We start from the raw sequence: 15,290 nt of genomic DNA on the forward strand, positions 1-15,290 counted from the left end.
GATGCCAGGATTGAACATCAGGAGAATGGAGTATAAAAATAATCAAGCTAGTAAAGAAAATATATAATTAGCATTACATTGATTAAAATAGCGCAAAAGTGGTCTCGCCAAAAATAATAACAAAAAATTTGGAGTATAAGTCTGATAGGTTTTCAAAAAACAGTAACACCTAATATATAGTATGGAATATAAGGTAAGACAAATGACTCCTTGTTCAATTGACCAAACTAAAAAAATTATAATATCAGTACAATGGAGTAAATATTTTCTAATAACATGTTTGGTGCATGTTGTCAGTTTCCCATGTTTAGTCCTTTATGTTTCATCACTATGTATCACCAACTTCTTAAAAAATTTAAATCAAAATACTGAAATTTATGTTATGAAATGCATTAATTTGGGTTACGAATTTACCATCAATTTAAATTGTTTTACTGTAAATGCACTCATATCAATGCAACGAAAACATACAGATTTGTTTTTTAATATGTGTAGAGATAATTTTTTAATACATTTAATTATGCATGACAATTGTTCTTAAACTCTACAAGTAAGGAATTAAAAGACCCATGTAATACTTCATTTCTCTATTCTTCTGAAAATATATAAACAAAATAATTTACGCAATGTGTAATTTCATTGAAGTATGATTCATAGTTTTAAGAAAAAGTTGGTTACCTCAAGCTGAATTTTTCCTTCAAACTTTTTATGGAAAAAAAATCAAGATAGAGGATAGGAGATATATAAATCTTGCAACACACTTACAATTCTAATTTATTTATTTTTTTGCACGGATTGTGCAACTTCTGAAATATAACCCTTAGTTGTTTTGTACCTGTAACTATCACCCTTGCCATATTCCTCAGTAGACAGATTCTTTATCAACTTCTACTATTTTTAATTACTAAATAGCTTACTAAATTACTTTATCAATTTTTACTGCTTATATATACATATATATATTTATAATATACATTCTCTGTAGTCACGTCTGTCCTGTATTAATAAAGTGTTACATATAACTTCATTTAATGAATTGATTAAATTAATTGTCTGTGCTTAAGATTTATTAAATGTCTTGGAGACCTATATAAATTGGTATATTTTATAACAGGTTTTGACAATAAATTTACCCTTTTTCTCACAAACGAAATTTAAAATTTTTTGATATTCTTTTAATAATATGAAAACATTGGACAATACTAAATTTTTCCTTCAAACTTTTTATGAAAAAAATCAAGAAAGAGGATAGGAGATATATAAATTTTGCAACACACTTACAATTCTAAATATTTTTATATATATATAATATATAGCTTCTCTGTAGTCACGTTTGTTCTGTATTTACCATCTTAATGTTTGTCAAATGTATAGAGGTTTTAATCAATGCCTTTATTTCCTCCTTTATTCCTTAACTGCAATAAAAATAAATGATCAAATTAATTGTTGATGTAAAAGAATTGATGATGTAGCCTTTATGCAATTAAGCAATATTCTATACTTTTTTGTCTTATCACTCATTACTGACATTGACAATTGTCTGCCTAAATAGATTTTATTCATTTTTACTAACTGCACCAAAAATTACACTTAATTGACTCTTGCACCCATTTTGCATCAATGCATTGCTCCTTGAAATTTGCACTTAATCATCTTGCATTAGCCCTATTACTACTTTTCATCATTTGCTGTGTCGGAAAATTTAATTGAATGTTAGTTTGAAGGATTAAAAAATATATCTATAGAATTTTTTTAGACTATGGTGCTCAGAATCATGGACATTTAAAGCTTCATTTGTACATCCTTCATATGTTTATGCTGCCAAATTTCAACCTGGAACTAAGAATATTATTTGTACAGCTTGTTATGATCATATTGTGCGAATATGGACATACAACAATGCTGTTCAACTTTTGCAAGAACTAGAAGGCCACAATGGTTCAGTCAACACATTATGTTGGATTGAGAGAAAAATGAAATTATTATCTGGTGACAGTCATGGCCTTATAAATGTGTGGAAAATCCCAAATATTTCAAAATATTCTATGAACCGAAATGGTAAATAGATCTTTAATGCTATTTTTTTAAACATTTAAACTAGCTTTAAACTTTAAACTATTGAAACAAATGAGAGTAAATGGGACAATTGAATGGGGGAAATGGGAGAATTAAGACAACAGTGGGAAATATCTATGTAAAGTGAGTTTACTCAATTGCTATGCAGCGTGTGACTAAAAAAATATTTGGATTGTTATTTTATTAATATTTAAATGGAAATAGAACTTGGCAATCAATAATGTAATATTTTATTATTTAAATTATCATGAAAAAATATTAAAACCATGATTTAGAAATGTTTACAAGGTTATCTAATCCTACCATTATGTAAAACTGATTGTCATCCTATTCTTCAATATTTATTTAAATGTAAAAAGGTTGCCCTTTTATTTAGTTTAAATTTAAAAAAATGATTTGGATTCTGTAATTATGAATTCCATTTTCTTTCAAATATATCTAAATATTTCTTTCAAATATATCTCTGTGATTTGTTGCCTCAAAAAAATTTAATTTTTTTTTCTTTATAGTAGCTGTTATACATTATATATTTAATAAAAATTATTAAATATTTCCATCAAAAAGCGTAGATATATGTCTAGTTAATGCCTTTTCATACAAGCTCTGACTCATAAATACTTTTTTCTGAGCTTCTAGTTAAAAAGAAATCATGCTATTTTATCCCTTAAATTATTTACTTTCTTTTAAAATTATTATGAAAACACCATTTAAATTTGGAACAATTGTTTTTCTTGTAATGTTTGATTTTTCTGTAAAAAGTTTCTGTAATAATACTTTTTTATCTTTCGCATATGTCTTCTTATATATTGATACATGTGTAATATGTATGTTAATTCTTGGGATATTTTATTAATAAGTTTTTCATTGTTTATAATTTTTTAATTTGATTTGTATTTATCGTATCTTTCATCTCTTCTTAGAAAGAAAATTTGAGAAGTATGTTCATGTAAAGGAACTAAATATCCCTGCAATTAAGGTACAGTTGTAAAGACTATTTAACCTTTGACTTATTTTGTTCAAGGTAATGTGCCTGCCTTTCTCAAATGTATTAATACCTTTTCATTTTTAAAAATGAAGAAGAATTTAGATACTTTAATATATATAATTTCATGTTTCTAAATTCATTTTTTGTGACTAGTTTAGAAAAGGGAAAATTTTATAGGACTCTCAAACCCATTTTCATTTTAGTTTTTAAAAGTTCAGGTTTTGTTTTTGAACTGAACATTTGTCAACTTTATCCTGGTTGTTCAGTCTGATATTCATTATCAAGAATCTGATACTCATAACTGTTTTTGTTTCTTGAGCATCAATTTATATTACTACACGTAAAATTCAAAAAATTTTTGATAACTAGCATGAACAGTGTCTTTCTCTTGTTTGTAATTCTAAATCGTTTCATTCTCTATTAAAAAATTGTATTTTTTTATATAAAATTTGAATTTATTTGCAAAGCAGATCGTTTTAATCTTTAACATGCATGATAATTTAATTTCATCATGTAGACAATATACAAAAAATATATCTTAAATAACAATCAAATTCCTCACATACAAAAATGTTAATTAATTGATTAAAAATCTTAAATATGCTAATTAATTAGTACATCCAATATAAGCTACTAAATCAGACATAAAAATGTATTTTCCTTGAATAAACATCTTTCATAATGGCAAAAAATGGTTTGGGTTTGAGTTACTTAAAAGAAAATTACTTTTTGCATATTTTATCAAATCTCTTCCAATATATACAGGAATCAAAATATATTTGTGCACAATTAATAAAATTAATTTATCCACTGGTAATTCTATGAGAAATATATTTTGCAATAATTATTGTTTTTTATTATTTTATTAATTAATAATCAAAACTTTTTGTATTGTGTGGTATATTATTTTTTTACATCATTTTAGTATGTCATATTTTATGTTTCAAAATCCAGCAAAATGAAAGCTTTTGTTTAGCACTTGTTTATTTACTATCTATAATAAACATTTTAACTCATGTACAATTTGAAAAGAAATTTTAACGGCACTGTAATAGGAAAGATAAAGATTATGATAAACTTTTTTTTTTCAAATTCCATTTTGGTTTGCTCACCATTGTAAAGAAGTATTTAATTCTAGCATATTGAGAATCCAATCATTTCTGTTTTTAAAAGTGGCATTAGTTACTCTTTTATTTAAAATAATCTTTTTAAGAGTATTTTGGATTTTGTTTTTATTTTAATAACTTCCTTAAGTTTGTTATTTTTCAACATTTATTCATATAAACTCAAAAAATAAGAAGAAGAAAAAAGAAAATTTTCTTGTGTTGAAAGCCAATTTGTTTCATTTCTGTATACATTTCTAGCTATACATAATGGAACCATAAAAATGCCTTTATTTCTTAATTTCAGATAACATCTGTTGATAAAATTATTGATGGCCTTTCAGATGTTGTTCATGTATTTTGCGGGGATGGTAGCGTTCGATCAGTTGATTTCATAAAGTGAGTTCTTGAACTACCAAGACATTAACTCATTGAAAAATATGTATTTTTAACACTTTATTTGTTGTAATTAATCTGTATCACAAATATTTTTTCTTCCTATTTATTTAATAAGATTTGTAAATATTTTTCAAATTTTTTTTAAATATGAACTTAATATATAAATTTCCTCAATTCTCTTTGTTTTTAATTCTTATTTATTATCTTATTTATAATTATTTATGAAAATATGTATTCAAAAATAAATATCGGTATGAAATAGTAGGGATTCTTTTATTTTATTTATCATAAAGCTCTCCCTTGTTATAACAAACAAAATATGAGGTTTTACAAAAATTTTAACATTCAAGTTTTCTGAAATAGTTAAAAAAATACGTTATAATTATTAATGCATGCATAATAATGTGGATTTCTGCAATGTTTGTGTTTCAATTTTTTGCATAGCATTCAATAATGATGAGATAAATTATAATCGATCACATTTTAATCAAGAAAAGTTTGAACTTAGTATTTAAAATATTCATTTTATTTTAAATTGAGTTTCTTTAATTTTGAAATAGCTGTAATTAGCCTGTTTTTCTTAGAGATCAAGTCTTATTCCAATATGAATTACCTATGAAACCTCAAAATCCCTTATCTGGATGCTGTTCACCTTGTGGAAATTTGCTTTTTCTCTCTAGCAGTAATGGAAGCATTTGTGTATGGAATACAAAATCAAGTGAGTATTTAACCTTTACATAAGTTTTTACTTTTTTTCATAAAAACTTATCCGATTTTCTAATTTCACTCTATTACATTAGAATAAATGTTTTTAACTTTAAAATTATAACTCACTTTTTTTTTTTTTTTTTTTTTTAAATTTTAGTGTGCTAAGCAAGAGAAACAAGAGGAAAGAAGAGGTCTCAAAATGAAAACTAAATTTAAATTTTTTAATTAACTGTATAAACTATCAAAATTGCAATTCATGTCAAAAACTAGTAGAATTACAAGAAAGCTAGTAGAATAACAAGAAAAATGGCATAAATTGGTCTTCAAAAATCTTACATTATCATCTGGTAGATATTACTTTTAACAGAATTTCTGTTTAAAGTTTTTCATAGTCTGTCAATAGGTCAGTTTTTATTTAAACTCAAATATTTAAATTAAATGTAGTAAGCCAAAAAAGCAAGGAAAAAGAAGTTTTCAGCATAAATACTGAAATTTTAATGTTATTTTGATTGAACTGTTTAAACTCCATTAAATTTACTAGTCATATCTTTAAATAAAAATTAAACCCTAAGTATTTAGAAAAACAAGAGAAAGGCTTAAATTAGGCCTCAAAAATCTTGTGTTAACTTTGATAAATTTTACGTTTAGTAGAATTTTTGTTTTAACATGTTTTATAGTCTCTCAATTGATTAGTTTTTTTTAAATTGTAGTAGTATGTAGACTAAAGTCACTGGACACTTATGACTTTTGGTGGTTGGCTTTTTTTTTTACTATTACTCTCTTAAAATATACATTGTCCACCAGAGGTTGAAATATTTTAGCAAAGCTAATCTTTGCATAATTAGCACATTTCAATTTCTACCTTTCTGTCTGAATAATTAATTTTTGAAATTTGTGAATTTTATGTTATTTAGAATTTTATGTTTATTGTTTATGTAGAACACATTGATGCTACATTGCCAAATAACCTACATCCTTGTCAATTATCGTGTATTGAATACCATCCATATGAGCACATGTTTGCTGTCAGCTCATTGGAAGAAACTATATGTGTACACATTTACACATTCAGCAACAAAAGTAAGCATAAAACCACATTAATTTGATTTTAGGTAAATAACAATTTAATGATAAAATAATTTACTTAACTGAAATTCACGAGCATTATTCTTTATTTTCTATTGATGGAAAAAAATGTATTTCTGTTTTAATTGATTTTTTGCCCTAGTCTTAGTTGTCTGAAATATTTAAAAAAGGATACACATCATTCTTTAAAATAACCCATTTTGTTCAAAGGTTAATTACAATTTAAAAGTAAAAGCTATATATCTTATATTAACCTTTACTGAGGATATATATGCTAAATTGTATTAAACTTTTATGCTCTATAAAGAATTTTTTATTGCATTGCATGCAAATTTATATCCATGTTCTCATGATAATTGAAAGTCAAAACATTAAATAATATCCAAAAATTTCTCCATTTCACAATTTAATATGATAACCTTTTAACTTGTTAAAATTCAAAGTTATGTTCTAAATCTATACTGTTATTATAAACTTTATACCTCAATTGTATATTTTCAGTGTAGATTCACTCAAAACATAGTTTTTTAATAGCATATTTTGTTTATATTTCTATATTTTTTTTAAAAAAAGTGTACTATATTTTTTAAAAAAAGGTTTCTAATTCTTTAGCTGAAGAGATGTCAACAAATTCAACAGTTCTGGATTCAACTAAAAAAGCAACTCCTAAAGAAAGGAAAAAATCTCCCAAAAACAAAGGGGCTTTCTGTAGTTTGGAAGCATCAAATGAACCATCTTTTGAAGAAAAAAATAGAGTATATTTTTTTTTTACATTTGAAATATTTATGAGGAAATATATTTATAGCTTTTTCTGAGCAATTCTTAGTACTTTTGAAATATAACTCATTCATTTTTTTAATTTTTTCTTTGATATTAACTTTAAAAATTGAAATTGTTTATTTTATCAATGGTTTAAAGACTTCTTTAGTTTACAAATCATGAAACTATAAAAATATTAAATAATTTTAAACTAAGACAACATTAGATTTTAATTTATTTTCATTACTTCATGAAAACTTAAAACATATATCTCTTAAAAGCAACATGGGTTAAAACTTGTGAGATTTTTTTCTTTAATTTTATTAAAATTTGTTACAAAAGTTTGGGATTAATTTTTGTCCATCCATCCATCCATTTCCATCTACTTTGCATGCTTCTTTAATCAATACTTGATGTATAGAAGAGTAGTAAAAATCAAACTAAGTACTTCCAAGTTCTTATTTCAAGTAATGTTTCAACACACATATTTAAATCTTGGAAAACAGGTAAAATTATCAAGTGTAGATTAAAATTCTATTTCAGTATACCATTATTTGAATTTATTTTAAAATGTATAAAAGTTTTTTAATTAATTCTGTTCAAAACTAAGATTTAAGTTACAATTAGCTGTTTTTGCTAAATAAACCTAAAGCTGTATTGTTGTTTTTGAAATTTGTTTCGGTGGTTTATGTCAGTTTTTTTTATCTATTTAGTTGACAAAAGTTTTTCATTTTTGGCATTTTGAAGCATTATAATTTTGACATAAGATTTTAGTAGAGTAACTATACCATTTCATCAAAATCTTGGCTTTACATTCTATCTTCTAGTTTAAATTTTTGAATATTTAGTTTCTCGTCTGGTTGTGTCTAAATGGTTTCTCTTTTTCACTTAAAGTGAGTGGCGTAATTTTAATGTATGTTCGAGGGGCATCCTACTTACCATACAACTGTTTATTAATCAAGAAGTGATGTTTAATTTGAGAGGGGGTTTTGACCCCCAAACCCACCCTTAAACTACACCACTGCTTTAAGTAAATATGTACTATTACATCATTTATCTGTTAAATATTATACTTAATGGCAGTCAACCTAATATCTTTTTTTTTAAGCTGAAACCAACTAAGTTTCTTGATTTATTATTACAAACATACTGAAATAATTTTTTAAGCCTAAGTCATATAATTATTGTATGTTATGGTAAAATGCAGAGGTAAATTGGAGTCTGGACAGCTATTCCAGTGTATCTCAAGGGTTTTCAACCACTCAATTGATTTATTTGGCTATAACTTACTTGGCCACTACTTCTTACCAATCTGCTATTCATGCACTTAGTTATTAAATCCAAAAATTATGTTCATACCCAGATAACAAAAATCTTAACTTTGATGCTTAATTTTATTTTATTGTTATTATTTTGCTTTTTGAAATTTTTTAATTTAAATTCTAAAATTAATTGGTTTAATTATCTAGTAAATGTGTTTTTTTTTTTTTTTTTTTTTTTTTTTTAGAAACCTAGCTCAGATGTTTTTATGGGTCAAGAAGATGTGGCAAGAAAATATTCACCAAATTCTTATTCACATGAAAGAAAAACTATTGGTCATTTATATGAATCGGGTAATATTTAGTTCTTTAATTTGGAAAAATGTCATGTTTGTATGCTTTTATTTTGTTTGAAAACTCTCATATTATACTTTGTATTTTTACATTTAAGTTCATTAGTGTATGAGCAATTTAATTTATTTTTCTACAAAATTTTTTTAAAAAAATTTTAACCCTGTACAAAGCCAGTGCAAAAAAAAAACATTATAATGTTCAATCATGTCTCCATTATGTCTGGTTTTTATGCATTGTAAAAATTAATGATAAAAAATTATTAATAATTTGGCTATATTTCAATTATTATCTTTGAACAGAAAGGAAAGCATCTAGGTATTTTTGTTTATTGTTTTGCAAATAAGCTAACTGTCAGTAGTAAGTAAGCTAACAATTTATCGAACTTTAAAAAGCTGCTAAAATTCTTTAACTTATGCTCAGAAATGTATAGTATGGTATTTTCAAGTGCTCAGCAGTTTCTTTTTCCTTCTCTCAAAATTTGATAATGTTTCGTTTTTTGTGACTATGATTCGTTTATCATGGGAATAAGACTTGCAATATAATAGGTATATATTTTTATAGGCAATCACTTAACATTATGTTTTGCTTAATTACATAATGCCAGAAGCAATACTATAAGATCTTGTAAATAATCATCGATCAGGTCAATAAATAAAAATTTTATTCTTAAAAATTTGTGTATTTAATATTGCAATGAAACAGGTTTGGAAGAATAAGCAATTTTATAGCCTCAAAATTATGTGTTTATCAGTCATGCTTGGAATTCCTGAATTAAATTTTTTCAGTCATTAAATTTTTCAAATTGTTTTATTGTTATTATCATTATTTTTTTTTTTTTTTTTGCTAACTTTGGTCAAGATCAATAACTTGACCAGAAATAAAATTATGTCATATATCATAGCTCATCTTCCTTAAAGAACATTGCTGTTTCTTCAATAGTTTTGAATGTTATATCAAATTTTGTGCTGTTGCTAAAAACTGCTTAATATCATAAAGCAAGTTAGTCATATTTTAGTAAAATTTGATATTTGACAATTAGAAAAGTTAAGAATTTTATCTTTATAATCAAGATACTTAAATTAAAAAAGTTTTATCTATTCTGCTGACCTTATCCAGTGCTGGAGTGCAAAATCATTTTACATTGCAACACTCTTTTTGGTTCTTTTTAAGTAAAAAAGAGCTGCATTCTTTCCATTAAACAACTCAGAAAAAGATAATTAGGGGAATGATTTTTGGAATTAAACTTTGTTTTTTTTATTATTATTATCATACAATTATTTTTCTCCTGATGGATGTATTGTTCTCTGATACAGTAAAAAATGAACGCTTAATGTTTATTTAAAAGAATAGTTCTAGTTTGTTTTAAAAAAAAGTTATGTATCAAAGACATCATGATGGATATTTAGGGCAGATTAAAAGTAGAAGATACTTAATCTTATTATTAAATTACTAAGTAATAAATCAATTTATGCCCTTGTTGTAGCACTCTTTTAAAGTTGGTGATACATAATTTAAAATTCACTATCTTTTGATGAAGTCCAAGAAAATGAGTTTAAATTGTTAAGCTTCTCCTAATTTCATTGTGTTAAAACTTAAATTTTATGAATAATGGCTTAGTTCATTTGCTGTTATTAGTTTTATAAAACTTTTTATTTTATTCTATTTCTTGAATTTAACTGAATGTTTTATTTTAGATTCATCTATTTCTCAAAAGTCTTTAGAAAATTTTGATCACAATGGAAAATCTCAAACAGTAAGTATAATTTGTTTACTGTATTTTCTTATTAGTTGTTAATGAATGAGAGTTTCTATTTATGTTGTCAGTAGTGAAAAAATATTAACTCCAGGTCAGATTAACTAATAATAGCAGAAGGAATGAAGCCTTTTCATTTAACTAAATGAATATGTGAATTTTTTTCACATATATTTTTTATATATATGTTGCAATATTATCAAATATACTTCCATAGTATGTTAAAAAATGAAAATTGTTTGATTGACTATGTTGACACCCAATCACATCAAATCATAGCAAATAATCATAGTTGTGTAAAAACTTATTGTGTTTTTACGTAACTATGATTATTTTTAAAAATATTCTGTTATAGTATGTATCTGAGTTTACCATTATGCATCTAAAAACATATTTCATTCATAAAAATCAAGTTTTACTCCTTATCAACCTTTATTAGAAAATACTCTTTTTATGTTGTTTTTAAAATCTCTACAGTGATGTTGCTGGCACTCTAATACATGTTAAATGTTTAAAAGAAAGTGAAAATGTTGCATGCAGAGGAAAAAATTCATATTCATCATTAAGCATGTAAGTATTCACTCAAATTAGGCTGTTGCTTAGTACAATATCTGCAGTAAAAGATAGTCTTTATTTTCTTTCAAGACACATGTTTGCAAAATTCTTTTACGTGCTATTGCACATTAATGTTCGATAAATAATTTTGCTTACCTTTATATGATTGAAAATTCTTTCTTAGTTTATGATAAATATATATATGTAAATAATATTTTTATGAGTTTTGTTTTTTTTAAATTTTCAGAATTGCATTTTTTCTTAAAAAGATTTTCTTTGATTTTTAGAAAAACATAAACTGTGCCCCTGTGGCAGAATTTTTTCGAACTTACTGCGAAATAACTGTCTAGCACTATTATCTCTCTGCAAGATACTTTTAATAATAACAATATATGCTACTAATTTAAAATAACAAAAACGCTGTGTTTGCCAAAAAAAAACTGCATTTATTTTTTTTAGCTGAATATGTAATTTTTTTTATTCTAGCGTTACGAGAGATATTCTTACATTTGTTGGGGGCCACTAATTATTTCCTTGTTCACATTTTGTGAATTATCATCAGATTACAAAAATCATGAAATTCATAATAATAACTACCGAAATAAAGATTGACGACAAGATCTTTTCAAAATTCAAATGTGTGTTTCGTTTCAGTTGTTGTAATAAATAATATTGTATTAAAAATATCAGATTTTAAAAACTATGTGGAAAATTATTGCTATAATTGCTAAATAAATCGATAGAATCATTGCGTTAAAAGTAAATACTCAAATGCATTATTCAAATTTCTGTCTGAAATGTTATGTTGTTGCATATGAAATGTCAGATTTTTATTGTAAATTTAAATAACTTTTTTTAAAAACTATTTTATTAATCAAAGTATAAACTGTCACAAATCACCACATTTTTGCCAACGTGTTATTAGTTTATGGCTACTACTTTCATAAAAATTTGACTCTCTGGTGATAATAAAAGATTGAAAGTCATTTTTGATCTCCTCTAGATAGTGAATTTATTTGTCTTCAATTCGAACTATTTATTAAATAGTCATTGTTAAACAATTATGTATGAATATTTTTTATTTCTTCCATTTCTTAAAGTGTCTTCTAATTTTTCCCCTATCTTCCAATCTCCTTGAAGAAATAGGTTCCTCTTGACAGAATGCCAACCCTGCTACAAACATAAGTGTGACACTGGTTTTTGTTGCCCATATCGTTTTGTTGTACATTATATCACTTTATTGTACATTATGTATGATCACAATCATTGAAACTGTTGCTGTAGTTAAGGAGATTTTGCATGAAGCATACCCATATAAAATTCAGACACCAAACACTTGTTAAACTGTTACAAAGAAATCAAATATGAAAATTATTATTGGAACTATATTCATTCAGATATATATATGAATGATGAGTTATGAGAATTTTTCAAAAACATACAATTTCACTTAGTTGTAAACAGTTTTACACTTACTTATATTAAAGAATTAATATCTCAAGAAACGTGTTAATTCAATTAAAATTTGAGAGATAATGTAAATAATCTCTCAAATTTTAATCATTGAGGAACATATATATATATACATTTCACGAAAAATATAAGAACTGATGAAATGTTAGAACAAATTGTTGCAAAAATATTTCTTTTTAATTTAAGTACATTCTTTATCATACAGAAATAAAATAAGAACATTATTAATAAAGATTTCATTAAAAAAAAGTGATTAGAAAAGAAATACCATCTAGGCTTGGAAAGCAAATGCTTAAAAAAATTCACTTCTCAAGTTTCTTTTTTAGGAGATATTTCCTTTGACATTTCTAAAAAAATTGCAATTTCATTCTTTGGTTATAATAGTGGAATAACTCCTTTTTCACCTCTATGCTTCTCACTATTTTGTAATGCATAATAGAAGACACAATTGTAAAAATGGAGCATAGTGCAGTGAGACATTTTTATAACTTCTGGACATTTATCTTTTCATAGAGAAATTTTTTATAAATTTCCCGATTAATCCTCTTATTTTATTTATCTTCAGATTTTTTATTCAGTTATATTCAAAAAAAGAATTTTTTTTAGAAAAATCTGGGTGAAACAGAAACTGCAACAATTAACTCTCATTAACTTTTCAAATATGATGGTTTTAAAATTAAAGTATGAAGTAAAATTAAATTATGGCTGTTAAAAAATATCCTCAAAGGTGAATTTGCAATTTCAATAATGTTACAATAGGTAGAATGAGAAAAATTTATTATTTCACTTCCTTTTGCTAAATGTCATAGAGGTATATACATAGAATTGTTGTATGTGCTAGGGAACATACATACTATTTATTTAGTTTCCCGTTTTTCTTCCTATCTTATACCAGCTCTGAATATTATTAATATTTGACACACTATTATTATTTGATTTTTTTTGATGTATTCATTATGCATATCATATGTATCATTATAAACATACTTATGTTTTTTTTTCTTTCAGCTAACAGCACTCATTACTCAGTCTGGTCAATATGATGTTATTGCCGTTACTGACAGCTCTTCTAAGTCGGATGGTTATGCGTAAGTTGATTACATAATAAAGTTGATTGTATAAATATTTTCTCTTTTAAGGAGAATGTGTGTCACATGACCAATTTTTTATGCTAATGCTGATTTTATAGGAAGGGTGAATTTCAGGCACAAATATATCAAAAAGTAGGGGTTTGATTTTAGTTAGAAATTTTTTATGACAAAGTTTACTTGCATTTAACCATGTGTAGTTGTTTTGTTAGGGTTTCATTCTGTATTTATTCAACCTTAACATTTTGTTGAGATTTCATAATTAAAGTAACATTCATTTAATAAAGACCAAACTACACATTACAATATTATATTGATTGTGTATAGTAGTTTAAAACGAATAGAATGAGTATGTATTACCCAACAAAATCAATTATTATTTTCAAAATTTTTCCAATCAAGTTAGCATTAGTGGGAAAAGATAATATAAATTATTAAATAAATTTATAAAAGCAACTTAGAAGTATCACTTACTATCCTTGCACATAAATATTTATCTACTTTCTTTTCATGAAATTTTATACTTCTATGTGTTTTGCTTAACAGATTTCACCCCAAAATTTTCATAAACATCACTCTAGGCATTATGATATTTTTTATTACTTAGTTATATTGCAAATTTAGCTATAAAAAAAATATCCATTTTCAATATTTTTTTTAATCACATCATTTACTAATATATATTAGGAAAAAAAATAGTGACAGTGTTTATTCTTAATCTGCAGCAGTCAATCTTCAACTAGTGGCCCACCTCCAATAATGCAAAGAAGTTCCAAAAGATCTCAGAGACGAAGGAAGCTGAAGGAACTTAATAAAACCTAAGTCAAAACAATTCTTCAAAACTGGATGACTGTAACTAACTGGATGACAAAACTAAATGACTATTTTCAATAAAACAAACATATTGTTTTTTATGTACATTAGTTTATGATATTTAATAAAATTTGTTTGTGTATTGTTTATTGTGCTGTATTTTGATTATAATTACAATGAGTTTTTGATATCTTCTAAGCCATTTTGCTAAAATGTAAAAATTGTTTCAAAATATTACACTCACTACATAGTTCTTTCCCTTACAGAAATTATGTATGAAATTTTTATTGATGCTTTTTTACTCTTTACTCTTGAAAGCTCTTTTTCCTAATTGTATTGCTCATGCTTTTTTTTAATATTTTTGAAATCTTTATTTTTTCAGCTGTAGCTTATATCTCAAATGACAAATTTAAGTTTATAAAAACGCTTAAATTTGTCAGAAACTTAAATTATTGCTAGACTATCCATAAACAAAACTATTACTTCCCTGAAGGGACTAAGCAAGGCTATACTATTGCTCTAGTTCCATGATAATTTAAAAATATATATTTTATCCCATCATTTTACAAGCATTTTTCTCTCAGTCAGCTGTATGTTACACCTGACCAATCTCTTTGATGATGAAATTAATGCTTGATATAACTACTCCTGCCCCCTAAGGAAAACTAGTGTTATAATGTGTGTTATATTCATTATATTGTAGTGTTGTATTAAGCTCAGTCCAAACTTTAATGCATAACTTGAAAAACTTGATATATTTTTAAAAAAAGAGTTTTTGAACAAATTTTGAAAACACTTAGGTTCACAAATTAATAATTAACAGAGCTATTTTTTTTTATTTCATTTAAATATGCAATTATACACATTTCTCTTTGGGAA

At 25.0% G+C, this 15,290-nt stretch overlaps 1 protein-coding gene across 1 annotated transcript in view; it reads left to right on the plus strand.

Moving 5' to 3' along the window:
* Positions 1-14,560, plus strand: part of LOC107454186 (jouberin) — a 34,807-nt gene extending 20,247 nt beyond the window's left edge. Inside the window, exons 12-21 of the mRNA XM_087155983.1 lie at positions 1,757-2,058; positions 2,997-3,052; positions 4,472-4,563; positions 5,148-5,281; positions 6,211-6,351; positions 6,970-7,112; positions 8,624-8,729; positions 10,424-10,482; positions 13,519-13,598; positions 14,324-14,560. Of these exons, the coding sequence (XP_087012109.1) occupies positions 1,757-2,058; positions 2,997-3,052; positions 4,472-4,563; positions 5,148-5,281; positions 6,211-6,351; positions 6,970-7,112; positions 8,624-8,729; positions 10,424-10,482; positions 13,519-13,598; positions 14,324-14,420 (1,210 nt within the window). The 3' untranslated portion in view covers positions 14,421-14,560. The remainder of the gene's footprint in view (positions 1-1,756; positions 2,059-2,996; positions 3,053-4,471; positions 4,564-5,147; positions 5,282-6,210; positions 6,352-6,969; positions 7,113-8,623; positions 8,730-10,423; positions 10,483-13,518; positions 13,599-14,323) is intronic.
* Positions 14,561-15,290: the final 730 nt, after the last annotated feature.

The sequence above is a fragment of the Parasteatoda tepidariorum genome, chromosome 12, assembly GCF_982258835.1.
Source record: "Parasteatoda tepidariorum strain Cologne lab strain chromosome 12, Ptep-v5.0, whole genome shotgun sequence".
Lineage (NCBI taxonomy): Eukaryota > Metazoa > Arthropoda > Arachnida > Araneae > Theridiidae > Parasteatoda > Parasteatoda tepidariorum.